The 27,463-nt window shown below is 42.6% G+C and overlaps 1 protein-coding gene across 5 annotated transcripts in view; it reads right to left on the reverse strand.

Moving 5' to 3' along the window:
* The window catches only part of CHCHD6 (coiled-coil-helix-coiled-coil-helix domain containing 6), a 195,763-nt gene that overhangs the window by 111,214 nt on the left and 57,086 nt on the right, over positions 1-27,463 (reverse strand). For 3 of the 5 annotated variants that reach the window (XM_045574359.1, XM_045574361.1, XM_045574362.1), the window contains exon 7: positions 10,106-10,115. The exons of the other annotated variants lie outside the window; for them this stretch is intronic. In XM_045574359.1, coding sequence (XP_045430315.1) covers positions 10,106-10,115 — 10 coding nt within the window. The remainder of the gene's footprint in view (positions 1-10,105; positions 10,116-27,463) is intronic. 5 annotated transcript variants of the gene reach the window in all.

Raw genomic sequence — 27,463 nt, forward strand, 5'->3', positions numbered from 1 at the left:
ACAGGCGCATCCCGCAGCTTCCATCAGCACCACAAGCCCCAGCAGCGGCGGCGGCGGCGGTGACGGCGCCCACATGAGCAGCCCCAAGTGGGCAGCGTGTTCCATCAGCGGCCAGCCTGGCACACACGCATGAAGTTGAAGTTGCCAGCGCCAGCTTTCTTGCCGGCCTGAGCCCCTGAGCAGCCAGGTTTGAGCTTGGGATCCCAATGGCCTGAAAGCCAGCCCGGTTCCTCAGTTCACCATCACTGATCCATCAGAGCCTGCAGGCAGGGGGGAGGGACCAAGAGCTCAGCCATTCCACCTGCTCACCAGTCCCTGCACCCTGCCACCACCCACAGGCTTCTCAAAGGTTCCTCATTTGCTTGCAAGCGGGGGGGGGGGGGGGGGGGGGGGGGGGGGGGGGAAGGGGAGAAAAAGGGAAGGGACCGAGAGGTGGTCAATGCACCTCATGGTGATTGGTCGAGCAATCATTCGGTCATTTTGCTTATGGTCCCTGGCCTTTTATTATATAGGATATCCAGAATAGGCACATCCAAAGAGATTAAAAAGCAGGTTAGTGGTTTCCAAGGGCTGAAGATAGTGTAGTGGAGAATGTGGACTGACTTCTAAGGGGTATCGGGTTTCTTTCTGGGGTGATGAAAATGTTCTAAACTTAGATTGTGGTGACAGTTGCACAATGCAGTAAATATACTAAAAACCATTAAATTGTATATTTTAAATAGGTGATTTTATGATATATGCATTATACATCAATAAATACATTAAAATTTCATAGGATTACAAAGGAAACCAATTAATCTGAAATAAAGTTATCAAAATATTAAGGGGGGGGAAGACTTGAGGTTGGAAGACCAGTTAGAAGGCCTAGGCAATAGCCCAGACTACAGAAGACAGTGAGGACCAGAGCAGGCTGGCGGTTGGGAAAGAGGGCCCCACAGGAGAAGACTGCCTCATTAAATGCAAGGTGGGAGCAGAGAAACACAGAGAGGCTGCTGATCTGAAAGTGGGAAACTATACCCACCTAGATTGTGAAGACAAGTGAAATAGTGCACCTTGTGTTTATCTGTGTCATCTATACATAGCTACATATATTCACACAGCTAATACGGTATTTAGCACATGGATTTGCTAAGATAAACTGCTGAGAACTGCCAGATGCCAACCTGCACTCAGCATAAACTTGTGTGTATACAGAAATACGTTCCAAGATGACAAATTGTGTATTTACTGGTCTATTTGCCAGACTGTCTTCTTCTAGGCTATAAGTTCCTGGAGGTCAGCGGTTGTGTTTGCTGCTGTGAAACCCAGGGACACACAGGAAATATTTGCTCAAACAATAAAATGATGTTTTTGGAAAGTTGATTTTGGGGAGGAAAGAAATGCTAATCTTTAAGAGGATAATATACTATGATGTCTAAGAGCTTGGTCCAGATTCTGGCTCTAACAATTATTTACGACAAGACGCTGGTTGCTGGGTTTCTCTGAACCCAGGTTTCCTCATAGGGTGCCACGGAGTTTGCTGTCCTTCACTGACTATCCAATGGGTCCTGTCCAGAAGAGTAGGTATGGGGCAGAGCTGTGTTGGCACTGTTGACTCAGGACCAAGTCCCAGCACTTCCATGGAGAAATCAGGAGAGGTCACTTCTCTAGTATTACCTTCCTAACTTTCCAAAACCAGCTATTCTGGCAGGAAAAAGAAGGCAACTCAGCAATGTGCCACTTTTTTAAAATTATATTTTTATTGATTTCAGAGAGGAAGGGTGAGGGAGGGAGAGATAGAAACATCAATGATGAGAGAGAACCATTGATCAGCTGCCTCCTGCACACCCCCAACTGGGATTGAGCCCATAACCTGGGCATGTGCCCTGACAAGGAATGAAACTGTAACTTCCTGGTTCATAGGTCAAAGCTCAACCACTGAGCAACTCTGGCTGGGCAGTGTGCCACTTTTTTGTTCCTCCTTACTCAATGCACATTTTCTAAGAGTCACTGGTGTCTCAAAGACAGCTTTGCAAAAGCACTGTATTATAAGACCATCTGCTGAAATACTGAAAGCTCTCTCTGAAGCCCCCATTGCCCTTTACCAGGGAAAGTTGTAAGAAAAATGGTCTTATTCTGAAGGCTTGTCTGCTCATGCTGCTTCCTTCCCAGTCTCCACCCACAGGCTGCAGCACTGAGACCCCCATCTGCAGTACAGATACAGTGCACATGTCCAGAGGACCAGAGAACAGAAGCTTCAGGTGCAACGGATCGCAGGACAGATGTCCTCTGAGGCTGTTCCATGTAGCCAAGTAGAAAATAATAAGGTCACAAGGAAGGACACAATGGAAAATGCTCAATGCTGGTTAACTCACACATTTGATCCAATAAGTAACACGTTCTCTGCAGCCTTCCTTCCTCTTAGCAACACCTCGGTACTGAGCAAAACGTATAACCTTGGTCATAACAGAAACAAGAATCAGCAGCCTCGTGAAACAATCAGGGACAAGTCGATAAAAGCAGCAGTTTCTATTTGTTAACAGTTAATAAATAATTACCTAAGTGCTCCTTTAATTTACACAACAGCATGGTGGAATAGAAAACTATTATTAAACCCACTTAAAAGGCAAGAAAAATTACGTATAGAGTAATTAAGTCACCCAGAGCCACATAAGGTAGAGCTAAAATTTTTAAGTAACGGACTTCATCTCCCACAGTAATAAAGTCCTACCTGGTATCATTTTCTAAGCAAGACCATCTTAAGAAGCCAGGATACCACCTCTGCAGTTTCTAATTGCGTTCTAGGGCACAGAGTGATTCCAGTTAGAAATTACACTTATCACTGGGGTAGGTGGCCAGAGGGGGTGGGCACAAGGAACCCCAGATTAGCACAGAGCAACAACGAATCACATGGGGACTTCCTGCAGGTGAAAGCCCCAAGCAACAGCCCTATGTCCTCTGGAAAAGCAGGCTGGCCAAGCACCGCCTCTGTCTCAGTCCTGTCATCCAGCATTGTACTGGACTGCTTTATTTGCCCCTCCCTTGGACCATGAACCCCCAGAGGGCAGGGATCTTCCATCTTCTTATCTGAAGCTCTGAATTCAGGGAAAGAGCTCACCAAATATTTGCTGAATGGATAATAAAAGAATTAGTCAGCCTGGCCGGTGTGGCTCAGTGGTTGAGTGTTGACCTATGAACCAGGAGGTCACAGTTCAATTCCCAGTCAGGGCACATGCCGGGATTGTGGGCTTGATCCCCAGCAGGGGGCATGCAGGAAGCAGCCAATCAATGATTCTCTCTCATCATTGCTGCTTCTACATCTCTCTTCCTTTCCTCCTTCCCTTCCCTCCTCTCCCTCCCTCTCCCTCTATCTCCCTCTCCCTCCCCCTCCCTCTTCTCTCTCCCTTCCTCCTCTCCCTCCCTCCTCCTCCCTCTCCCTCTCCCTCTCTCCTCTCCCTCCCTCTCCCTCCCCTTCCCCCTCCCCCTCCCACCCCCCTCTCATTAGCCAGGAAAGGAAAGTCAAACTAGTGGCCCATGACTACTTGATCCTATTTTGTTTGGTCTGTTAGGTGATTTGGGTTTGGTTTTTAATTGAATCAGTCACCAGCACTTATAAAACCATAATTTTATATAAAAACCATTTTTACTTCCATATGAAAAAATGGAAAATGGGCATTAACCAAGAGTGGATGAGAGCTGCTGCCTGTGAAGAGGATATTGACTCCCATGGCCACGCCCTGCCACAGCTGCCCTCAGAGAGCAGGTGGGGGGCTCCCCGGAGCAGAGTACCTGGTCTCAGTGGGTCCTCCCTGGAGACGCCCTCTCTCTTCTCAGCTTCTCCGCACAATCCCTGCTATGCCTTTTGCCTCTCCCTGTAAAATGTCCCTGTTACTGCCTGTTCAGTCAGCCAGTCAGGCACAAAAATGTCCTAGATGCTCATGCAGCCAGACTATTCTTGGTGCAAGGGCACTGCAATGAATGAGGGGATGGACAGATGAGCTCAAACTAAAAAGAAGTTGGACGGTGATGAGGGCCTTAGAGAACAGAGTGACAGCCCAGAGAGGTAGAGTGAGGACTAAATGACCAAACAAGGGCCCTGTGAAGAAGTGACATCTGCGCTGACAGCCAAAGGAAGGAAGCGGGGCACACAGAGATGCGGGGAGGCTGGCTCCCAGCAGAGAGAACACAAATATGAATGCCCTTACCTGGAAACAAATGTGACAGGTTTCAAAGCGCAGGCAGAACAGAACAAACCACACAACAAACAGCAGAGAGGGAGAGGCCGCCGGTGTGGGGCTTGGCGGGTGGTGCCATGGAGAGTGCACTGCCTTCTCCGAGCAGTAGGAAGCCACTGGAGAGGTTTAAGTAGGAGAGTGATATGATCTGATTTATTTATTTTTTAAATCCAGTTCATAAAAGCTGAACTGGAAGGCTGCTGCCCAGGAGGATGGCCTGATTATCTTAATCTTCCTGCACCATGCACTTGCAAGTGCAAGCACACAAAATATCAACTGCGGTTATGACAGCTGTACGCTACACAAAGGCAGCAAGGAGAAACCTTTACAGAGGAAATAATACGCAATTTTCTAGCTGAACACGTTTTTAAAGTAATGATGGAGAATACAATCCCTGCCTGTGAGTGAGGCAGGGGCTGTCTTTCAGGCAGGGTAACAGCGTGCCACTTGAAATAAGCAGGAGTGGGGGCTAAGTGAGCTTACCCGGGCATCGAAATCACAGGCTAAAAAGGCAGAGAAAGGGGAAAGGAGCCAGGATTCCACTGGCCGCCTGCTGCTTCTCACTGTGGCTACAAAGACTAAGTTCAGAGACGCTGCTTAAACGTGGCCGGTGACTGAACTTGGCTCCTAGCAGTAAATGAGGGTCAATCTACAGCTACAGCTCCAAGTCAGAGGGCAAGACACAAACTGGACAGACAGAGCCTGGGTGCGGGTAGAGCTCTCACAAGCCCAGAGGCTTCCAGAACAATCCTCCCCTCATGGGCTAAAAGGGGTGTTACAGAAGCATCTTCCAACTACCCAGCACCAGGTGGCCTGGGGCCCAGGTCCTACCCTACCTCTGTAGCTATGTCAGCAGGCAGGTCCGTCAAGATTCACACCTACCAGAGAGATTCCCTGAACGGGCCCTTCAGCCTCACGTCCACCTGCAATCCCTCCTGTGAATTCCCTCTGCATATGACAGCCAGAGATGTTTTCTAAAGCTGCAATAAAAATCCTGACAAATTTGTCCTTCTCTCTCCATCCAAACGGAACTACTTCTCCCATCTGCACTCTCACTGCATTTAAATATATGTCAAAATTATTCTAATTGTTGTTAAACTAATTGATCTATAGCTTTTGGTCCCCCTGCAAGTATAGAAGCTTCATGAGCTAAGCCCCAAGTCACTTCTGTTTGTTGGGTGTGGTACCTGGCAGGTAGACACTTAGTGTATGTTGAAGTGAATTTGTACTTATAAACTTAGGCCACCTCTAACAATGCTGTAATCTTCAAAAACTTTTTGGGAAGGTTACATATTTATTCTTCAACAATATGTAGTAGTATTATTGCCACTATCATAGTGGCATGCTGGATGTGGATGCCAGATGAGGACCCTGAACTCGAACTCACACAGCTTTAGAATGCATAGCTGGGCTTTGAACTCAGGTTTGCATGATTATGAAGCCCACATTTTTACTACGCTTCTCAACAGGTCTTTACTAAAGAAATACCACAGGGAAGGCACTATGTAAATTATTCTAACAAATGTGCTGTCCAAAACAAAATTAATATGTTCATGCATTTCTTTTATAATGGCAAATCTTCCATCTTTAAAAAGGTATCAAGTTTCTGGAAAGAGCCAGAAGATTCCAGTATCCGGGCAAAGGAAGGAGGCCAGATGCCTTGTTGGGGGACAGACCCTGCCAGAAAATGTGAGTATGCAACCCTAGCCCAGGAGGAACCTGACATCCCTCATGTGGCTCCTTAACTAGAAAGTTCTAGGAGTGCAGAATTTTAACTCTGCTTAGAGATACACAGCATGTGCATGTGTGCACACATGTGTGTATGTGCATGTGGATGCATGCATGTGTACATGCACACGTGGAGGGGACTGACTACCTCCCATCAAACCCCTGGTTGCACCCCTATGGGAACTGTGCTATTGTGTGCCTTGTCTGCCCTACTAAATTTTAAGCCCCTGAAGGAGCTCCAGCATAATACGAAGGCTGGGTCTATAAACTGCTGGACCCAACGTGATGACTAGGAGGGTAAGATGCCAATGTAAGGATTCTCCACCACCCTTCCAATCTCAGTAGACCTTGCTTGGGGTGAAGGCTCACTTTGCATGGACGCTCCCCACTCTGAGAGGCATTGCAGTGGCCCTAACTCAGCAGGCTCTGATCAATTCTAGTCCCACACCAGCACCCTCTCGCTGATCAGGCCGCCAGGATATACAACTTGAGTCCTGTTCCCAAGGATACCACACAGCAGAAAGAAAATATAAAGCCCACTGAAATATGAGGATGGCAGCAACCCCAAGAGCCAAAAGACTCTCCAGGCATCCTGTGTCATCATCTTGGCAAAAGCAAGAAAGACTTACAGTTCCTCCTTTGTACGGCAGGCACTGAGGACTCCACAGCTCCACATCCTAGATGTGTCAGCAGGAAACAAGCAGCACACACTGCAGGAGGAGTCCTGCCAGCTTTCACTGAGGATTCCACAAGTACTCCAAAGCAGCTACTAGATGACTAGTACTAGCTCGATGTGGACACGGTCGAGAGGGCCTGCCCACAGGGGCTCTGCCGCTGCTGGAACAACACACTCCCCTGCATTCAAGTGTGGTCTCCCTGTTGGCAGATAAGGCTAACATAGAACAAGAGAAGGTAGCATGTGCTCAGAGAGAGGAAGAGACAGATGTTCACTCAGGTGCCTATGATGGACCATTAGACATTTGAATGTGTCATTAGAGACTCTGAGCCAGACACCTGCTTTGGAATCCCAACTTTGAACTTTAGTGGGGCGAGGCCCTGAGAAAGCCAACTCCCTTCTCAGTGCCTCAGTTTCTCTATGTACTGTGATGAAGACTAACCTAATCATATGTGAGAAGCTCCTGGCACATCCTAAGAGCTCAATAAATCTAAAACCCTTTTCTTTTTAATTAATTCCTGTTGGCTGCATGTTTTTATATACCTTTGAAAAGCACTTATGACCCTAGCCAGTTTGTCTCAGTGAATAGAGCGTTGATCTGTGGACTGAAGGGTCCCTGGTTCAATTCCAGTCAAGGGCATGTACCTCAGTTGTTGGATCCTCCCGAGCCCCAACCTGGGTCATGGTGCATGCAGGAGACACACATTGATGTTTCCCTCTGTCTTTCCCTCTCTCTTCCACTCTCTCCAAAAATCAATGGAAAAATATCCTCAGGTGAGGATTTAAAAACAAGAAGAAGAAGAAAAAAAAGCATTTATCATACTTTCTATCCCCTTCTACAGGAAGGGCCCAAACAGTGTAAACTCCAACACACACAAAGGGAGCCCCTCACAGCCTGCAGCAAGCGTGTCACATGCTCACTTAAGATCAACAGCATTTTCCCATGTGAATATTAAACCAAACACATTCTTCTCTTTTTTAATGGTAGGGGTGAGGGTAAGGATGGCTTCCTTTTTCCTACGAACAGGTAAGAATCTTACCTTTCTCGTGGAGATTTGGCATGAGTCTGAAGTCTACCTACGGATCATGAGTGAGCTTCAGTTCAGTGGACACACAGCGCATCTGCTGAGGCAATAGGAACCATGCACATCTCCCACCGTACCAGACTCAGGGCGGCTGTCTATGGCCCTGGAGAGTTCTGTTGTTGGAAATGGGTCCTTCTGGGCCCTGATCTGCATGTTAGGGGCACTGAGATCAACCAGATAAGGTCGCTGTCCACCACTTAAGTGGAGGCCAACAAATAGCTAATTGCAACACAGCACTTAAAGTATCATCACAGAAGTATCTGCAGAGGAGAAATCATCTGACTCTACTTTAGAAGGGCCAAGAAGTTTCTCACTGAGGAGGCAACACTCTTTCAGCTCAAGACTGAGAATTCATGTGGCAGAGAAGGAGGCTAAGTTCTCAGCACGCAGCACGAGAGGACCCCAGGCACTAGACAGAACTATCCTGTGAGCAGCAGTGGTGCTGCCCAGCTGCAGCCCAGAGGGAACAAGGCCAGAAGAGGCAGGCAGGAACAGAACCCCAGAGATCCCAAATGCCTTCGCAAAAACGGTCTGGGCAATGGAGAGACTCTGGAGTTTTAATGAGGGACATTAATACTCAAAATAGCCTCTTCCCTAAGGAAGTCTCCTGGCGGTGTTAAAAGTAGATTGCAAAGGGGAGAGACACAAGATTAAGATCATTTGACCAATACACAAGAGATGATGAGGCCCGAAATGCAAACAGTGGTCATGAGGTTTCTTTATGAACAGAGATCACAGGATGAAAAGAATGTTTCTCTACTTAAAAAAGAAAAAAAGTGAGTGGGGACACAGGGAGGGCAGTGGGGAGGGAAAGCTGGCAAGTTCCATTGTAAACATGCTATGTATACAGTGGTCTCCCTAGGAGGCCGCTGGGTTTGCAGGTCAGCCCGAGGCTGAAGCCAAAGACAGGGATGTAGGAATCTTCAACATACAGGGAGCAGCTGAAGCCATGGGATGGGAAAGCCCGCCTAAAAATGTCTGCAACACTTCTCTGGGGTGGACCCTGGGAGGGGCCCAGAGACTGCAAAGAGGTGTAGTATGCACAGGCCACACCCTCCAGTCCTCACCATCTAGCTGGACACCAATGGCATCTAGTGACGCAGGTGGTACAATGCTAGTGCAAACAGAAGAGATCCACTTCCTGCATGATAGAAGCCATATTAGCCCAACTCTGCTGCAGAAAAACAAATGAATAATTCTGGACAAAATAGATTTAAAAAACAACTCTTGCCAAGCTGGTGTGCTCGGTGGTTGTTGAGCGCTGACCTATGAACCAGGTGGTCACGGTTCAATTCCCAGTCAGGGGGCATGCCCGGGTTGCAGCTAGATCCCCAGTGTGTGTGTGTGGGGGGGGGGGGGGGGGGCATGCAGGAGGCAGCTGATCAATGATTCTCTCTCATCATTGATGTTTCTATCTATCTCTTCTTCTCCCTTCCTTTCTGAAATCAATAATATATATATATATATATATATATATATATATATATATATATATATATATATTTTTTTTTTTTTTTTTTTTTTTTAAACAACTCTCTGAAGCACTTGGAGAACCAAACACAGGCAAAAGTTCAAGGATAGTTGATGTGTGGAAGGAAAAAATAGTACTGAAAGAGACTGCCGGTTTTGCCGAAACCGGTTTGGCTCAGTGGTAGAGCGTTGGTCTGCGGACTGAAAGGTCCCAGGTTCGATTCCGGTCAAGGGCATGTACATTGGTTGCGGGCACATCCCCAGTAGGAGGTGTGCAAGAGGCAGCTGATCGATGTTTCTCTCTCATCGACGTTTCTAGCTCTCTATCCATCTCTCCTCCTCTCTGTAAAAAATCAATAAAATATATTTTTTTTTAAAAAGAGACTGCCGGTTTTAATGGATTTTACCTAAGAATAGATCCCATATGGTACCACACTGAGCGCCTAGACATCAAACAGTTAGGGACTACCACAGCATCTGGAGTGCCAGGGGGATACCCAGAAAGGAGAGTCCCAGATCCCGCATATGAACTCTGCCCACGTCTCTGGCTAGGCCCAGAACTGCACACACATAGGACAAAACTTATGGTATGCGGTGAAAATGGTCCTTGAAGGGCAGTTGACAGCTTTAAATACCAATATTAGAAAAGAAGGTGCGCCAAATCCATGATCTGTAATTCCACTTTATGAAGCTGAAAAAAAGAAATGAACCTAAAACCCAGCTAATTAAATAAAAGTAAAAGAAATAATAAAAACAGGAACAGAAATCAATGAAATAGCAAATAGGTAAGTCAACAAAGTCAAAAATTGTTTTTTTAATTAAGTAATTAATTTATCTGTTTGTGTATTTATTTATTTAGAGGTATTTGCTATTCCACTTATTTGTGCATTCATTGGTTAATTCTTATATAGGCCCTGACCAAGGGATTGGACCTCTTGGTTCCTGGATTGAAGCTCAACTGCTGAGCCACACCGGCCAGCTTATCATCTTTTCTTGCAGTTCATTCCATCACCATTTCTTAAATATGTACTCTATGCCAGACCCTAAAGTATAAAGCATATTCCCTGCTTACAGTTTAGCTAAGAAGAATGGTAGATAAATAGCTAATTGCTCATTCATTTAGTGTCTCATTCATCAGATAGGCAGAGTGTAACAGTAAGTTCAAATCCAGCCTAGGCTACTGGCTATATGACCTCAGGCAAGTTATGTAACCTACCTGAGCCTCGATTTTCCTGGGGGAAGGGGCGGCAGCTATGTCAAGGTGTCACTGTGGGGGTTCAATGAAGTGACGATGACTGACATCTGACACACAGCAGTTGCTCAATGACTCCGTTCCCTTCCTCTATTTCCAGGTTCTAGAGCAAAGCCTTAAACACTCTTTGCAGAGGCTCCATTTTCTTTCCTCCATCTTTGATGAAAGAGGCACACAACAGGCCTTCAATAGGTGAAGGAAGTTGTTATTAATAGCATTAACATTTCCTGAGAACCCCTGAAGTGTCTGAAACTGGGCTACACATTGAAACCACAAGATACAGTCATTCAACAACAATTTGGGGAATCTATCATATGCTAATCACTGTTGGTGCAAAGTTAGGAAAGAAGGGGCTTCGAGCAAGAAAAAAAATGATATATATATATATATATATATATATATATATATATATATATATATATATATCTATCTATCTTCATTGAGCCTAGACCACATGTGTCAAACACAAGGCCCGCGGGCCAAATCTGTCCCGCCAGGCCTTGCAATGTGGCCCGCACCGCGCTGTCATCACTGCACTCCGCTGCGTTTCCATCACAATGACAGTTTATGACTGTTCAGTAAACCATTCGGCCCGCGATTTAGGCTGGATTTTAGATTTTGGCCCCTTCTCTGATTGAGTTCGACGATAAACGAAGAATAGGCCTTCCATTCCAGTAAAGGGGAAAGATGGGAGGAATGGCAAAGAATAAGCCAACTTCTGGGTTTTAGAGACCTGGGAGAGTCTCAGAGGAGACATCAAGTAGACCAGTGGTTATGCAGGCTGGAACCAAGGGGCATTCTGAGCTTAAAAACACAACTAAAACCCAGAGAGGAGACTTTTTCTGGGAAACCACAAAGACTGAAAAGAGAAGCTGAGTGTGTGAGACTCAGGGCCCAACATTTAAGGTGGGAAGAAGAGGACTCAGCAGATGAGGCTGAGGAGAAGTGGCAGAGATCTAGATGAGAGTGGCATCTTAGAAGTTAGAGGAAAGGAGTCCTCAGTGTTTGCACCCAAAGAAGGGTTGAAGAGGATGAAGCCCCTCACCAAGCTACTGATTTAGGCAGGTATTTTACACACCATGTTCCCAGGAGCTGCTGTAGCATAGGAGAGGCAGTGAGATGAGCCCTCCACTGCTATTTCAATCAGAGCAACTTCATTTTCACATAAGGCTTTTCTCTTTACCTCTCATCCCCCTTCTAATCACTCAGCAAATGCTACTGATTTTCCCTACTAAATATTTCCGGAACCATTCTCCATTTATATCCCATCCGTCATTCCGGCTCAGGTCATATTAACTGCCTCCTGGATTACTACAGCAGCTGGGAATTGCTCTTTCTTCCTTCAGTCTTATTTCACTCTGCAAAATTCCTCATACTGCAGCAAGAATCATCTTACCAAAACACAAAGCTGTATAAAAGCCTTCAACAGATTCACAATGTCCACAGAATAAAGTCCAAGTCTCCTTAAAATGACTTTAAATACCTCAATGATGTGGTTCCTGGTTATGCCCGAAATCTCATTCACTCTACTCCTGGCACTAAGTCACCCAGTCTCCTTTGCTGGTTGATTACTCCCTCTCTCTACCCCTCCAACCCCTACTTATTCAAGTCCCAGGTCTCACTGCTTCCCCTGATTCCTCAAGTCTAGATGTCTTCCCCATGGAGCACCAAGAGCTCTCCGCTTCCCCTCCCACTGTAGTCACTGGCTGGATCTAGTCTTAGCTCTTTTGCAAAAACCAGCCCCAGTGTAGGAGTGGAAGCTGTGGCCACACCCTTAAGGGGTCTTGCTAGTAGACTACTATTGTCAACAAAGTGTGGTGACAAATACCTGTTTTGGAGTCAGAAGACAAGATTATGAGTCTCTACTTTTAATTAATTAGATATAAGACCCTGGATAAATGATAAACTACCTCTTTGGGTTTCAGTTTTTCTACTTAAACTCAGGTTATAAGTATGCCTTCTTCATGTCATCATTATGACAATGCAATTTATAATACACATGAAGCGTCTAATAGAATGATATGCATTTGCCCAAACTCATAGAATTGCACACAACAAAGTTAAATTTTACTGTTTGTGTATTTCACCTCAATAATCTTGACTTTAAAAAATCAATTATAATTCACCACATTAAGGGAATAAAGGGGAAAAACACATGATCATCAATAGATTCTGAAAAATATTTGCCAAAATTCTAAATGCACTGTGATAAAAACTCAGTAACTTAGGCATAGAAATCTGACAAAGAATATTTACGAAAACATAGAGCAAACATCATACTTAATGGTGAAATATTGATCATGTTCTCCCTAAGTCTGCAATTAAGAGACAAGCTCCCACTAAAACAGGGGTGTGGAAACATTCTTCTGCCAAAAGCAATTTGGATATTTATAACATCAGTCTCAGGCCCTACAAAATTATCAACTTAAAAATCAGCCTGCTATATTTGGTCAAACATTCAATTAACTCACCCCTAATGTGTTGGCAGGGCCAGACCAAATGATTTAAAGCTCATGAGCCAGACATTCTCCATCCCTGTACTTTAATAATTTCTATTCTAAATTATAGCAGAGGTCCTGTCAGTGCAACAAGACAAGAAAACAAATGAAATTTTTAAAAATTCCAATCTTTAGAATGTAAAGGAAAAAATAAAATTGCCGTGATACTGAGATAACCAAACCTATGTAGAAAAAAATAAGAAGGCTACACAATTTTTAAAAAGTAACTGTATTTCTATATACAATCAATAAACAAATGATGAAAAGCAATATGAGAGAGAGAAAGAGAGAGAGAGAGAGAGGAAAAGGAAAAGGGAGAGAGATTGGCAAGAATGTTAAGATGTCAATACTCTGCAAAGAAATGATGCTCTGACATAATTATTCTAAAACTGATAGAGGAATGCAAAGGATCTAGAAAACAACAAAATTGTTGGTTAATCAGATCTACTATAAAGATATAATAATAAGGAATATTATTGGCACAAGGGGGGGACCAATTGAAATGAATAGAGTCCAGAAACAGCTTTGCATAAATAGTCAACTAATTAATGACAAAGGTCCTCCTGAAATCCAGTGAGGAAAGAATTATCTTTTTAATAAATGGATATAGCCATGTGATATCTTATATAAAATTTAGTTCACAGTAGATCAGAGACTTCAATGAGAAAGATTTTTTTTTAAAAGAATTTGAAATATAGTATTAGTGCAATCCCTATCAAAATCTCAGCTGCCTGCCAAAACCAGTTTGGCTCAGTGGATAGAGCATCGGCCTGCAGACTGAAGGGTCCCGGGTTCGATTCCGGTCAAGGGCATGTACCTTGGTTGCGGGCACATCCCCAGTACGGGGTGTGCAAGAGGCAACTGATCAATGATTCTCTCTCGTTGATGTTTCTAACTCTCTATCCCTCTCTCCTCCTCTCTGTAAAAAATCAATAATATATATATAATATATATATTTTTTTTAATCTCAGCTGCCTTTTTCCTTTTGCAGAAATAGAGATATATATCCTTAAATCGTATAGAATCTCAAGGGATCCTATATAGTTAAAATAGTCAAGAAAAAAAACGAAACTGGGGGATTTATAACTCTTAATTTCAAAAGTTACTACAAAGTTTAGTAATCAAGATAGTGTGTGAAACCTATATAATTTTATTAACCAATGTTACCCCAATAAAGTCAATAAAATTTCATAAAAAGACAGTGTGATACTGATATAGGGATAGACATAAATTAATGGAATGAAATTCAGAATCCAGAAGTAAATTCTTAGATTTATAGTGCATTGATTTTGACAAGGATGTCAAGTCCAAACAGTGAAGAAAGAGTAGTCTTTTCAACAGATGGTGCTGGTACAATTGGATGTGCATATATTGTACATAAGAAGGAAGTTGGACTCCTACTCCTCAAACATATATAAAACTAACTCAAAATGAATCAAAGACCTAAATTTCAGAGCTAACACTACAAAACTCTTAGAAGAAAACATAAGATAAACCTTAGTGACTTTGAATTTGGCAATGGATGCTTAGATATGACACCAAAAGTACAAGTAACCAAAGAAAAACTAGACAAATGGAACTTCATTAAAACTAAAACCTTTGTGTTTCAAAGGATATCATCAAGAAAATGAAAAGACACCCATAAAATGGGTGAAAATATTGCAAATCATTTCTTTCATATGGGTCTTATAGTCATAATATATAAAAACTCTTACAGCTCAAAAAATAAAAAGGCTAATAACTTAAAAACGCAAAGGATTTGAATAGACATTTCTTCAAAAAAGATATACAAATGGCAGATATGTACATAAAAAGGTGTATTTATATTACTAATTATTAAAGAAACACAAATCAATACCACAAAGATACCACTTCACACCCACCGGAATAGGTAAATTCTAAAGGACAGACAATAACAAGTTTTGACAAGGATGTAAAGAAATGAGAACCTTTATACACTGCTGGTAGAAATGTAAAATAGTACAGCCACTTTGGAAAACACTCTTATCATTGTAAAAGTTAAGAGTTATCTTATGTGTTAATAACTCTATTTGAGTAATAATTATACAAGTGATTAAAAATACATGTCAATAAGAACTTGTTTATGAATGTCTTTATAAGCATTATTCATAATAATCAGACACTGAAAACAAACGAAATACCATCAATTGATGAATGGATATACAAAATGTGGTATATCCATATAATAAAATATTAGTTGGCCATAAAAAAGGAATGAGGCACTGATATATGCTGCAATATAGGTGAACCATAAAAACATTATAATCAGTGAAAGAAGCCAGGTACAAAGGCTATATGTTATATGATTCTTTGAATTATCCAAAATAGGCAAATCTATAGATACAGAAAACAGATTGTTTCCAGAAGCTAGGGGATGGGGTGTATAGAGGGATACTCCTAATAAATATGGAATTTGAGGGGATGGTATGAACATGTTCTGAAATTAGATAGTGGTAATCATTCTAAAATTCTATGAATATATTATAAAAACAATGAATTGTACACCTGAAAACTGTGAATTTTATACTATGAGTTATATCTACAAAAATATTGTATATTTTTTAAATGCTTCTAAAAGAAAATAGTAGATAGTGGAAAATATCTTCTAGGATCACAGCATGGGCAAAGATGTTCTAAACAGAAAACAAAAAGTACTAAATGTACAAGAAAAATTTGACAAGTGGGACTTAACAAAAGAGATTATTAAATAAGTGAAGAAAAAGGCCTCAGATTGGGGGGGGGGGTTGCATTTTATATTTTCAACAAAGTGCTCAATTCAAAATATACAAAGAATTCCTACAAATTGATTTTTTTAAAGATATTCCAATTTTTTACAAAATGAGCAAAAGAGTAGAATTGACAGTTCATAAAAGATGATATCTAAATGACCAATAAACATTTGAAAAGGTACAACCCTCGACAGGAAATGTAAATTAAATCCACTGTACCTCTACCAGAATAGTTCGATTAAAACAACTGACAATATAAAATTATGGTGAGGATGTGGAGTAACTGGAACTCTCATACATTATTGAAGGGAATGTAAACTGATACGACCACTTGAGAAAGCTATTTAATATACTTCTGGATAAATACTCAACAGAAACAAATACTTAAGTACACCAAAGCATATGTACAAAAATATTCATAACATCATTATTCATAATAGTCCTAAACTATAAATAACATAAATGCCCACCATGTATTAATAGATTTGATCAGTAAACAATGGTTATTCAGACAATAAAATACTACATAGAAATGGAAAAGGAAAAACCATTGCTCAATAGAAAAATACAGATAAATCTCACAGACAATATGAAGACCCGAAGCAGTTGGGGGAAAAAGAATACTATAATGTACACTTCCACATATACAATGTGCAAGAATAGGCAGACCAAATGTGGTGATACAGGTCAAAATACTGGTTATTTTGGGGGAATACAGATTAGAACAGAACCCAAAGGAACTTTCTGTGATGCAAAAAAATTATCTATACCTTGGTCCAGGTAGTGATTATACCCATATAAACATGTAAGGAATTGTTGACTTAAGATCCATGAATTTGAAGATGGCTGTATAGGCAAATGCCTGCACTTACGGCCTCCCACAACCACATCAAAATTACAACTAAAATACAGAACAATGATCATCCAGAATGGTCAGAAAGCTGGCTGAATGGAAGTCCTACAACTAGAGAAGTAAAGAAGAAGCACACTGAGACTGGTAGGAGTTTGGAGGTGCAGAACAGGCTGGTCTGGCACCCTTTTTAATTGGGAGGGGGATCATCTCTGCAGAGGCCACCAGAGGAGCAAGGGATCCCAGCTCCACACCAGACCCCAGCCCAAAGTCCCAGGGCTGGGAAAATAAGTCCCTATGGGCAGTAAGAACTACGGGCTGTAAAAACCAGTGCAATTGGAGCTCAGTGACACAGAGGATGCTGGAGACACAACTGTTCCTCTTAAAAGGCTGGCACCATGAACTAAACTTACAAGGTTCTGCTTCCTCTGAGCTCCAGCAACAGGGTAAGGCTGTGGGGGACACATTTGTCTTACATGGGAGCAGAAACTTGGGAGTGGCTTTCTCACAAAGGGAGGTACTCACAGGGATCATTATTCCTGTGCTGGGACCTCCCTAATCTCGGGGTTGACTGGCAGCCATTTCTGTTTGCTCTACCCTGGTGATTCCTTAAAACCCCACCTCATCCAATTTACAACCCCACCCAAGCTGCCTGCATTTGAATGGCCTGTCCTTGAAAATCTCCAACAGGCTACAGCTGGGTCAGGGAGCCCTAAACCTATCAATAAAAGGCCTAAGACCTGGCACCAGCACCAGCCTGCCTTACTTCATAGCTGGGCCTTGTCTGGGCACTTCCAAACCGGATACAAAGAGGAGAAATCTGCAGATCTCTCTATAGCTCCCGCTGGGTGCCCCAGGCAATGGCTGACTTTGCACCTCCCTGGAGACCCAAGAGCCAGTGTACCCAGTGGTCAGTGTCAGATCATACAGATTACAACTCTACATATCCATAAGCAGCACACTCAAGGGGCAGACTCAGTGAGCACCAAAGCTCCACTGAAGCAAATCCTGCTCCAGAGGGGTGTCTCCCGCATAGCAGCTCTCCCACTGTAGTAGCAGCTGGTCCTCACAACAAATTGGCTTGGAGGTCAATCCCTCCCAGTGACACCAATAGCAATCAAGTCTCAACTACAATATGATTGTGCTCATAGCCCACAAAGGGGTACACCTAGAGCTCCCAGCTCAGGTGACAGGGGAGGTTGAGCTACTGAGCCCTATAGGACACCTACTACACAAGGTTACTCAACCAACTCAAGGAGACATAGCAGCTCTACCCAATACATAAAAACAAACACAAGGGGGAAAAACAACAACAACAAAACACACACACACACACACACACACACACACACACACACAGGGAAGCAGCCAAAATTCAGAGACAAAGAAACATGTCACAAATTAAAGAAATGGAAAAAAAGCAAACTACTGGACAAAAGAGTTCAAAACCACAGTTATAAGGTTACTCAAGAATTTTCTAGAAATCTCCAAGGGACTTAGTGAGACTTTCAAGGATGTTAGTGAGAATGCCAAACACATGGAAAAGAACCAGTCAGAAATTAACCATACACAGTTGAAAATAAAGAATAATATACAGGGATTCAACAGTAGAGTAGAGAATTCTGAGAATCAAATCAACAATTTGAAATATCAGAAGGCAAAAAACACACAACCAGAAATGCCTTCATGCAATATCCAAACACCTGGCTAGCAAGGCATCCTTTGCTAATTAATGGGCAAGGGAAGTTAAACTGTCCAGGGATAGGTACTGGCCACACATCATTCGAAGACTGATGGTCTTAAAGAATGTTGCCATGCCTTCCTGGGCAACTGTCAAAATTCAGGTCCACTGTACCTGCACTTGGCTTTAATGTGTTCTGTTACCAAAATATATATATACATCCCTTTTTCTCCGGGGGGGGGGGGGGGGGGGGCTGAAACCCGGAGCTTACTATTACGCCTTTCCATCATGACCTAGCTGAGGCTCAAGGAAGGCTGGTTTTGCAGAAAGGGAAGCTGGAGTCTGCCACCCATAGACTGCATTGGACACTGGACAACCAGTGGAAATGGACATGGCTGAGAGATAACACAGAGCTGCCTGAATCATACCAGAAGCTTCAAGCTGACCTGCTAAACTGATCCTTAAAAATCCATCCTCACACATTCCTGGCTCTGCATGGGAATGAGAGCAGACAAAGCAGGTATGCAGATCACAGCCCCTTGGCTGATATTCCTGTCAGCTCACCTCAGGCCTTCTTAGACCTACTGACAATGCCAGGAGGCCTGTGGCAGGAGAAACCAGGCTGCCACAGAGAATGGAATCAGACAACAGGGAGACACGGGAGATGAAAGGAGCCAGGGCTGCTATCTGTTGACCCCCGACCAAGGAAAGGTTCCTGGTAATGAGGTCCACTGTCTTTCAGGAAGAAACCTCTGCAGGGAGCACTGGGTAAACCGGTGGCCAATCGGCTTAGCATTGGTGGGCAGGAGAGTTCATTTTCTTAACTGGTGAAATGTGAAGGCTACCATGTTGCCATGGTGATCTGTATTAGAGAACATTGGAGCCCACATGGATAGGCCATCGCTTCATATGCCTTCATTTATTTCCTCTTTAAATATACATTTTAATATAGTCAAAACCAGTGCAAGTAATAAACACAATGAAAGGCAGTCTGGCTGTCCAAGGGGATCTGGTCACCTCTGGGAGACTGACTTGGAACTTAGCGGAATGCTCATGCACATAGCAAGCATGTATGGAGCCAGGAAACCTGGTGAGGGGCTGGGCTGGGCTTTGTGGAAGACAAAGTTAATGTCTGCCAAGGCACATGAGAAGATGAGAAGCTCAACCATAATAATTCCATTAGAAGTGGGAAGTTCCATGTTCTACTGTTAGTGCCACCAAATGCATAAGAACTCAGAGGAAGAAGAGATTCGTTACAGTTATGAAGATCAGGAAAGAGAGCTACATAAAAGAAAAAAGAGAAGGAAGGCATTCACAAGTCTGGTTGAAATTCTGACTTGGCAGCCATTCGGCTCTGTCTTTGAGCAGTTCACCTCCTCCCTCAGAGCCTCTCCCCTATAGAAGGTGGTATAATTGGCCTGATGTTACTGGGATGGGATGAGATGACTTAAAAATCAAAACTTGGTGGTGGGAGGTGTTCCTCAGCACATTCTATGGTCCCCAGGTAGCATTCAACCAAGACCTAAAGAAACTGCATTTCAAATAGGAAAAGGGCTATGGGCACCCAGGCTGACAGCAGAGTCCCACACCCCAGAGGCAGCACAGCACAGGGCACAGAGGAGAGGAATGCAGGCCAGCTGAGGCAGAAGTCCCTGGAGGGGAAGAGGAAGGCTCAAATACATAGCCCTGCATGCCACCTACAAAATTGGGAACTGCAAGGAGTTCAGCAAAGAGGACAGCAAGACTATGAACTAGTAAGCTGGACAGCAGTTGACTGACCACAGTGGGGACCATGGTGGGGGTGCCCTGCAGGGCTGATCACGCACAGATGCACGGAGAGGTGTCCTTGAACCAGGGAGTCCCAGGCACTTGGCCTCTCTAAATGATAGCTCAGGTGTGGAAACACACAGTCAGCTGACAGAGAAAGGAAGTCTAGGCCTTTTTTTTTTTTCCTTCCCCTGACATCTGCCAGGAAAGCTTTTCACTTAAAAAAAAAAAAAAAAAAAAAAAAAAAGGCAAGAGAAAATCTATCTGGCAAAAACCCCAAGGTACTCGACTGTAAAGAGAAAACAAAACCACATTCCTCTTTTCTATAGTGCTCTGCTGCCTTCTGGCTTTCAGTCATTAAAACAGACAGGCAAGAACATTTTGCAGTGGCATATTCCTGAGCTCACTAACCATAAACCACTCAGAGTGGTAGGTATAGGAGCTTCCATACTCTAAAAAAAGGTCCCCAGTAGGACTTCTTTCAATAATGAGTTCCCCAATGCCTATGCAAGATTCCCTGCTCCCATCGCTGTAGGTAAGTCTGTTAAAGGATTGAGCCCAAGAACAAGCCAATGGGAATCTCCTCTGTCCTAATCTCTCAGGCCCACACCTAACAAACATCTCAAGGAATCCCAAGATTCTGGAAGCCAGGTCCTTCCAGAGGGAGACAAGATTCCCTTACTAATGATAACTGGCTGGCTGGAAAAGTCCATCACTGGGCACATCTCCTGTAAAGGAAATGTGAGCTGTGAGAAATGAAGGTGGTTGCCCCAACAGAGCCAAGCAGTGGTTCCCCGGTCCATACAACCACCTTTGGCTGTTTGTTTATGCATGTCCAACGTGACAAAGCCTCTGTGTGTTTGGCTCTGTGGGGGACTCTTGTCATTCTTCTGACAAATCCACTTCAAGCACACAGTTTATACTGTTGCTGGAGGAAACAATACAAATAACAACAGCCCTGACCTGGTAATATACAATGATCCAAAAGAGGAGGGGACAGAGGCAGAGGCAGGAGGAGGAGAAGCAAGGATCAGAAGGGCCCACGGAGAGAAGAAGACACCTGAGCTTAATGTCAGCAGACATCTTTTCCCTGGCTAGAGGACTGGCAACTTAGGCATCTTTGAAGCAGAAAGTACATTCTAAGCAGAGCCCAGAGAAATGGAATCGCAGAGTCTTTTGCAAATGGTGAAAAGTGCTGTGCCTCCAGGAGGGGTTCAGGTCTCTTATTTGGAGAATAGCTGGATCAAGGCCTAAGCACCTGGACTGCTAAGCAATAGGTTGGGGATTTGGTCACAGAAATAAAGCAAAGCCTGGCAAGGTTTTGACCAAAGGAGTAGCATTATCAGACATGTTTCTGATAGATCATTAAGGGGGAGGTGGGGGGAGACATGGTGGAGGATGGATCCCAAGGGAACAAAGACTACTGACAGAGAGATCAGGTAGGGCCAGGAGCCCACAAAGCAGCAGCTAAGACCATGACTCAAGAGTGATCATGGGAAGAAAAGAGTATTGATTTAAAAGGGAAAACTCAAGGTTAAGTGAATAGGACTTGTAACTGTAACCAGGTGAGAGAGAGGGAGGAGTCGGGATGCTAACCAGGTTTCTAGATTACTGTGAACCCATTTAGAGAACACCAAGACAATAGCAGATTAGGGAGACAAGAAAGAGAAATCTGACCTGGACACGCCACAGAATTAGGAGTCCTTAGTGCAGGGAAGACAGCTGAAGCCATGGGAAGGTAGGAAATCATATCTCTATTCAATAAAAGTGGATATGACCCTGGGTAGTACCAAGATTTAAGGATTACGCAGGAAATAAAACAAGGCCTTGCTAAAAACATAACCCTGCAATAAAGGGGCTTAGGATACCAAATTGAAGGTCTCCTAAGTTTGGGTGAGATTCATAAAATCCTTCCTATCTGAGATTCATCAGAGACAGACAAACTCCCTTAAGAAGACAGGGAGGGGGGTCACAAAGAACCTCCTCCAACCCTTTTAAAGCATACCCATGTCTTTCCCTCTGCTCTCTCTCTATAAATATACAGAGATCTTCCCTATCTATATTTCTTTTGTACTACATATGATCTCAGGCCAATAACCCATCCTCAAAAACTGTACTTCAATCCAGAAGCGCAAAATCAAGAAAAGCCACACATCAATATTCTTGGTGGAATAAGCCTAGCAAAGTTAGCTAAGTCTAATGCTGGATTCAAAACAATCCCTTTGGGGGAATTCTATCCTAGATCCCACAAGTACTGAGTTGGATTTTGGACTCTTTCCCATTTAGTCTCCCATCTGGATGACTACTTAAAAAATTTAGAACTAAGAGCTTCCTGGTAGCTCCCTCAAGCTGCAGCTAGTGCCCTGCAACTTGATACTCTGAGCTTCACTCTGGGCAGAGACCCTCTTGGACAGCTCCAGTCCTCTAAGACTGGCTCAAGGGCCTGGAATTAGGACTAGCCAGGATACAAGCAGGTGAGGGTGGGCTCTGGATCCAGCACGTTCCAGGCCAATCGATGGACATTCAGACTGCCCTGGGCAGATCAGGAGAGTCGATTCTCCAGCCAGGCATTCCTGTCTTCATTTACAAAAATAAAGCTAAGGCCTTTCGCAACAAACACTTGTGATGATTCAAGGAGCTAATGGAGATAAAAGCCCTCTGTAGTGGCCAGACTGATATTTCTTTCAGTCCTTCCTCTCACTGGAGATTACAATGTAGAGGTACCTGCCACTTTAGGAAAACTCATTAAAGTAAGGTAACCATTCATATTCATTATGTTTTCTTCAGAAAGCAAACTGCCCTAGCATATTTTAAAATAACAGCAGCAATGTAATTTATTGACATCAATTTTGAACTGACTTACTCACAACCTCATTTAATCCTTAATAACAATCTAGCATGGTCAACAAATAGGGACAGCATCCCTACCAAGAAAATGAGAAAGCCAGTGTTCAGAGATGCAACCTGACTTGCCCAATCAAGATTACTTAACCAGTAAAAGTCAAAATAGGGATCTGATTTCAAAACTTTATTTTTTTAAATTGTAAAATTTATTGACCCACTGATTGCTCTAGGTAAGAAATTTCACGCAAAATACCTGATCTAATTTATAATTATAAATTCCATATTCCTTTACAACACCATGCTGACTCCCAGAAAAAAAAAAAGATTCATATTTACAAAGTTAATTTTGACGAACTTGTTCAGAACTACAATATAAAAAGCAGGCATTATGTACATATAATCATGATAAGTTCCAAGACTGTGTGGAGGAAGAGAAGCCACATACACCAGGGCCTCCAACAGGAAACCTCCAGAATGAGGAGGCAAAACATAATAGATAATTCAAATGTATATATAAAATGGCAGGTGATAACTTTGCACAGTTGGTTACTAGCTTAGTGTGGTGATTACATCGTAATGTATATAAATGTCAAATCACTATATAGTACACCTGAAACTAATATCATGTTGTATGCCAGCTATACTTAAATTAAAAATAAATCCCAAAATGCCAATCAATAGGGAAAAGAAAAAGTCTTCCACAAAAAGTATCATAAAGTTTAAGCAAAAAATGAGATGCAACTCAAAAGACATTAAATAAATAGGAAAACATTCTTTAGCTATACTAGAAGCCAGAAAAATATGATCTTTCCAATCTTTAATGTGAGGTTGGTAACTGATCACATGAAAAATATTTGTGCCTGGCCAGAGTGGCTCAGTGGCTGAGCACCAACCTATGAACAAGGATTACTGTTTGATTCCCAGTCAGGGCACATGTCCGGGTTGCGGGCTCAATTCCCAGAAGAGGGCATTCCAGGAGGCAGCCAATCAATTATTCTCTCTCAACATTGATGATATTCTCTCTCTCTCTCTCTCTCTCTCTCTCTCTCTCGCTCTCGCTCTCGCTCTCGCTCTCGCTCTCGCTCTCTCCCTCCCTCCCTACCTCCTCTCCCCCCCTTACTTCCTCTCTCCCTAAAAATTAAAAGCATATTTTAAAAAATACTTGTAATGCTTTTTCCTCCAAAGTCAGTCATATGGACTGAAAACTTTTGATCAGGCCACAGAGAGAAGGGGAGGGTAGGAAACCAAATCTGTATCTCCAAATTTGAATTGGAGAGTGGCCAAATACATCCCAGAAAATCTGGTATTTCTAAGACTTCATGGAGGACTGAGAATATGCCTGAACAATCTGGAAAAGAGCCATTATGATGTCTATATGTACAAAGAACTTCCAGGACACAAGACTGGAAAATGGCAGGTCCTTAAACTTCATTTGAGGGTTCCCATTTTTTCCTCCTAATACTAAAGCTATGTTTTTCTCAGACTCCCACCAGCAGCATGGAGGTAGAAATAAAAACAGAAATTCATTTGCAAATACTTGAAAGGAAGATGTGCTGTGCTCTGGCACGGCTATAAGAAGAACAAGTCCTGCCAGGTTAGATTAACCTTGTGGCCAAAATAATAGCTCCACAGGTCTTAGGGCCACACTGTCTCACTTTGGCATGAAATTAGGCCCTGTCCCCTATGACATGGTCATCAATGACAAGGGACAACCGTGAGATAAATAAAGTCCCTTTAAGCAAACTGCGTCCAGCTTACATCAGTAAGCCAGTGCGTCTGGGCCACCAGGCTATAAGACACAGGACCATGTAGGAATATCCTAAGTCCAAATTTGTCAACAGCCTCAGCAAACACTCTGTTGCCAATCTGCTGGGGTAAATCAGATTAAATGCACAGATAAAGATTTGGGGCAGGGGAAAAAACAGGAAAGTGGCCACACACACAGGAAAGAATTTAAATAGAGGTCACAAACAAGTGGCCTGTAAACCACTCTTTGTCAACAGATATGTTCTATTTGGTTAGCAAAAATTGAAAGTAATTCATTGCCAACACTAAAGTTGTCTAAAATTGGGAGGTTTCACCTAAAACTCAGTATTTCTGACTTAGAAAACAAAGTGTCCCTTTTAGACCACATTCCTATGAAGCAACAATCAGCTGGAGTCCCCACTCTGGGCAGAGTAGGCACAATTCAGTTTGCTCTACTTCATACCATTCTCCATTATCTACATACAATGTCAGTGTCCCCCAATTAATTCTGCCTTGCTTCACAGGCTTTGAAGTTTGTTAGCCCTTGATTAAAATTATAATATAATGTAGAAGTTCAGTAACTGGTCTCATAAAAATAACTGAATCAATACAAAGAACTACAAATGGAAAAAACCTCAAACTGCAAAAATAGCACTTTTTTTCCTAATGTTTTTGGTATTCATTAGAATTCTGTCCTAAGTCCTTTTCTCTTCCCCTCCCAGACATGTTCCATGGACACATTCCAACTGCTCCCAATCAATAACGCATGGACAGGTGGCTCACTCTCCTGGGTCTCTCATCTGAGGGTCCCGTCCACAGGATCACTGATGCACCTGGATACACAAACTTCTCTGAAATTTCTACAACTGAGCCTGTCCTCTTACCTCACCCTCCCACCCACAATCCACTCAGTAGCCTGAGAGTATCAACACTGAGCCTTCTTCATCTTGCCTTTCTCTCTTTTTTCTTAAGTAATCTAAACTGGAATAAGTTTAAATTGAAAAAAAAAAAAAAGTTGCAAAGAGAATACAGAGTCCCTACATTTTCCTCCCCCAGTTTGCCCTGATGGTAATATCTTACATTAATATGGTACTTTTGTCCAACGAAAAAGCTAACTTTGCTATAAATTAAACTCAAGACTATTCAAATTTTACATTTTCTCACTATTGTCCTTTTTCTGTTCTCCAGAATCGAATCCCAGATACCATGCTGCATTTAGATGTCCTCTTTTTAAAGTTCATTTCTATTAACATCAAATATATGTAAAGCCTATCTATGTTTGCCTCAACTCTCCCCATTTCCCCAGAGACAGCCAAGATTATTTTAGCTATTTCTTCAAGTATCTGTATCCATGACTCCAATTCTGCCATCTACTGATTTACTACTATGAAAGATTAGGATTTAGCTCCCATATACATACCTCCATGCATATTTCTCCTTGCCCCATCATCCCAGTGGGTTTGGTCATAACATTTATATAGTTCAAAATTTAGTGTTTACAGTGTTATTCACAGGTGAGCAATTATATTTCCTTTCTATTATAGTTTAGCTCTGTTTTTTCTAGAATTTAATGTTTATTCCTTTTAGGAATTGTGAAGACATTGTTCCATTGTAGCTTCCAATGCTGCTGTTGACTGGAGACAACTCTGATTCTTAACCCTTTGTACAAACCTCTTCTCTATTCCTCTTGAATTATGTAGTCTTCTAAGGTGGACCCAACGATTCCCCTCTGCAGGGTTTGCGCCCTTCTAACTCCTTCCCCTTGAACAGGAACTGGATTTAGTGACTTGCTACTAACAAAGAGAATATGGTAAAAGTGATGGGATGTTACTTCTTAGGTTACAAAAGATGGCGGCTTCTGTGTTGCTCATGCTCTCTAGAACCTGCTCACTCTGATGAAGCAAGCTGCCTCTGGAGAGAACCAAGTGGCGAGAACTCAGGCCCTTGATGCAATGCCCTTAGGAACTGAACCCTGTAAATAGCTACATGAATGTTCAAAGAAGCAGATCCACCCAGCTAAGCCGCAGAAACTGTGAAACATAATGCTGTTCTAGGCCAGGGTTGGCAAACTGTAGCCCTGAAGTGGCCGTGTGCTTTTGTATATAAAGTTTTATTAGAACACAGTGATAACCATTTATTTAGGTATAATCTATGCCTGCTTTTGTGCTGCAGCAGCAGAGGTGACTATATTGTGTGGCCCATAAGCCTAAAATACTTTAAGAAAAAGTTTGCCACTCCCTGTTCTAAGCCACTATGTTTGGGAATGATTTGTTATGCAGCAATAGATAATATGTCCTTCTCTCTGGAAACTCGTGGGATCAGTTTCAGTGCTTTATGTTCTAAAAGTTCATGAAGATGTAGCCAAGTATAAATCTATTCTGAAAAGCTGATGGACTTGGAACTAATGGGACCTCTAAATCTGGAAGCTCTTATTCCTCAGTTCTGGGAAACTTCCTAAAATCATGTCATTAATAATTTCTTCAGTTTTCTCTTTCTGGAACTGCTATTATTTAGATGTTTGACCTCCTAAACAAAGAATCTGATGATCCTAATGTTTCTCTCTTAGTTTCCATCTTTTTGTCTTTTTGTTCTAATTTCTGGGAGAATGCCTCAACTCTATTTTCTAGCCCTTCAATTGAATTTTTCATTTCTGTATCATGTGTTTAATTTCTAAGAGCTCTCTTTTTCTAAGTGTTATTTTTTAACAACTCCTCTTCTTATTTTATGAATACAATATTTCCTCTAATCTGAGGATTTTTTTTCTTAACTGTTCTATTCCCCTGCATTGTTTCCTGTGTTCCTTTTTTCTCTATTTGATTGTTTGGGACTATAGAAGCTGACTGTTTTTGTCTTATATTTATTTTGGTTTATATTTTGATAATGTCAGAGAAAGGTTATCCAA

Source organism: Pipistrellus kuhlii, unplaced genomic scaffold, assembly GCF_014108245.1.
Source record: "Pipistrellus kuhlii isolate mPipKuh1 unplaced genomic scaffold, mPipKuh1.p scaffold_m20_p_6, whole genome shotgun sequence".
NCBI lineage: Eukaryota > Metazoa > Chordata > Mammalia > Chiroptera > Vespertilionidae > Pipistrellus > Pipistrellus kuhlii.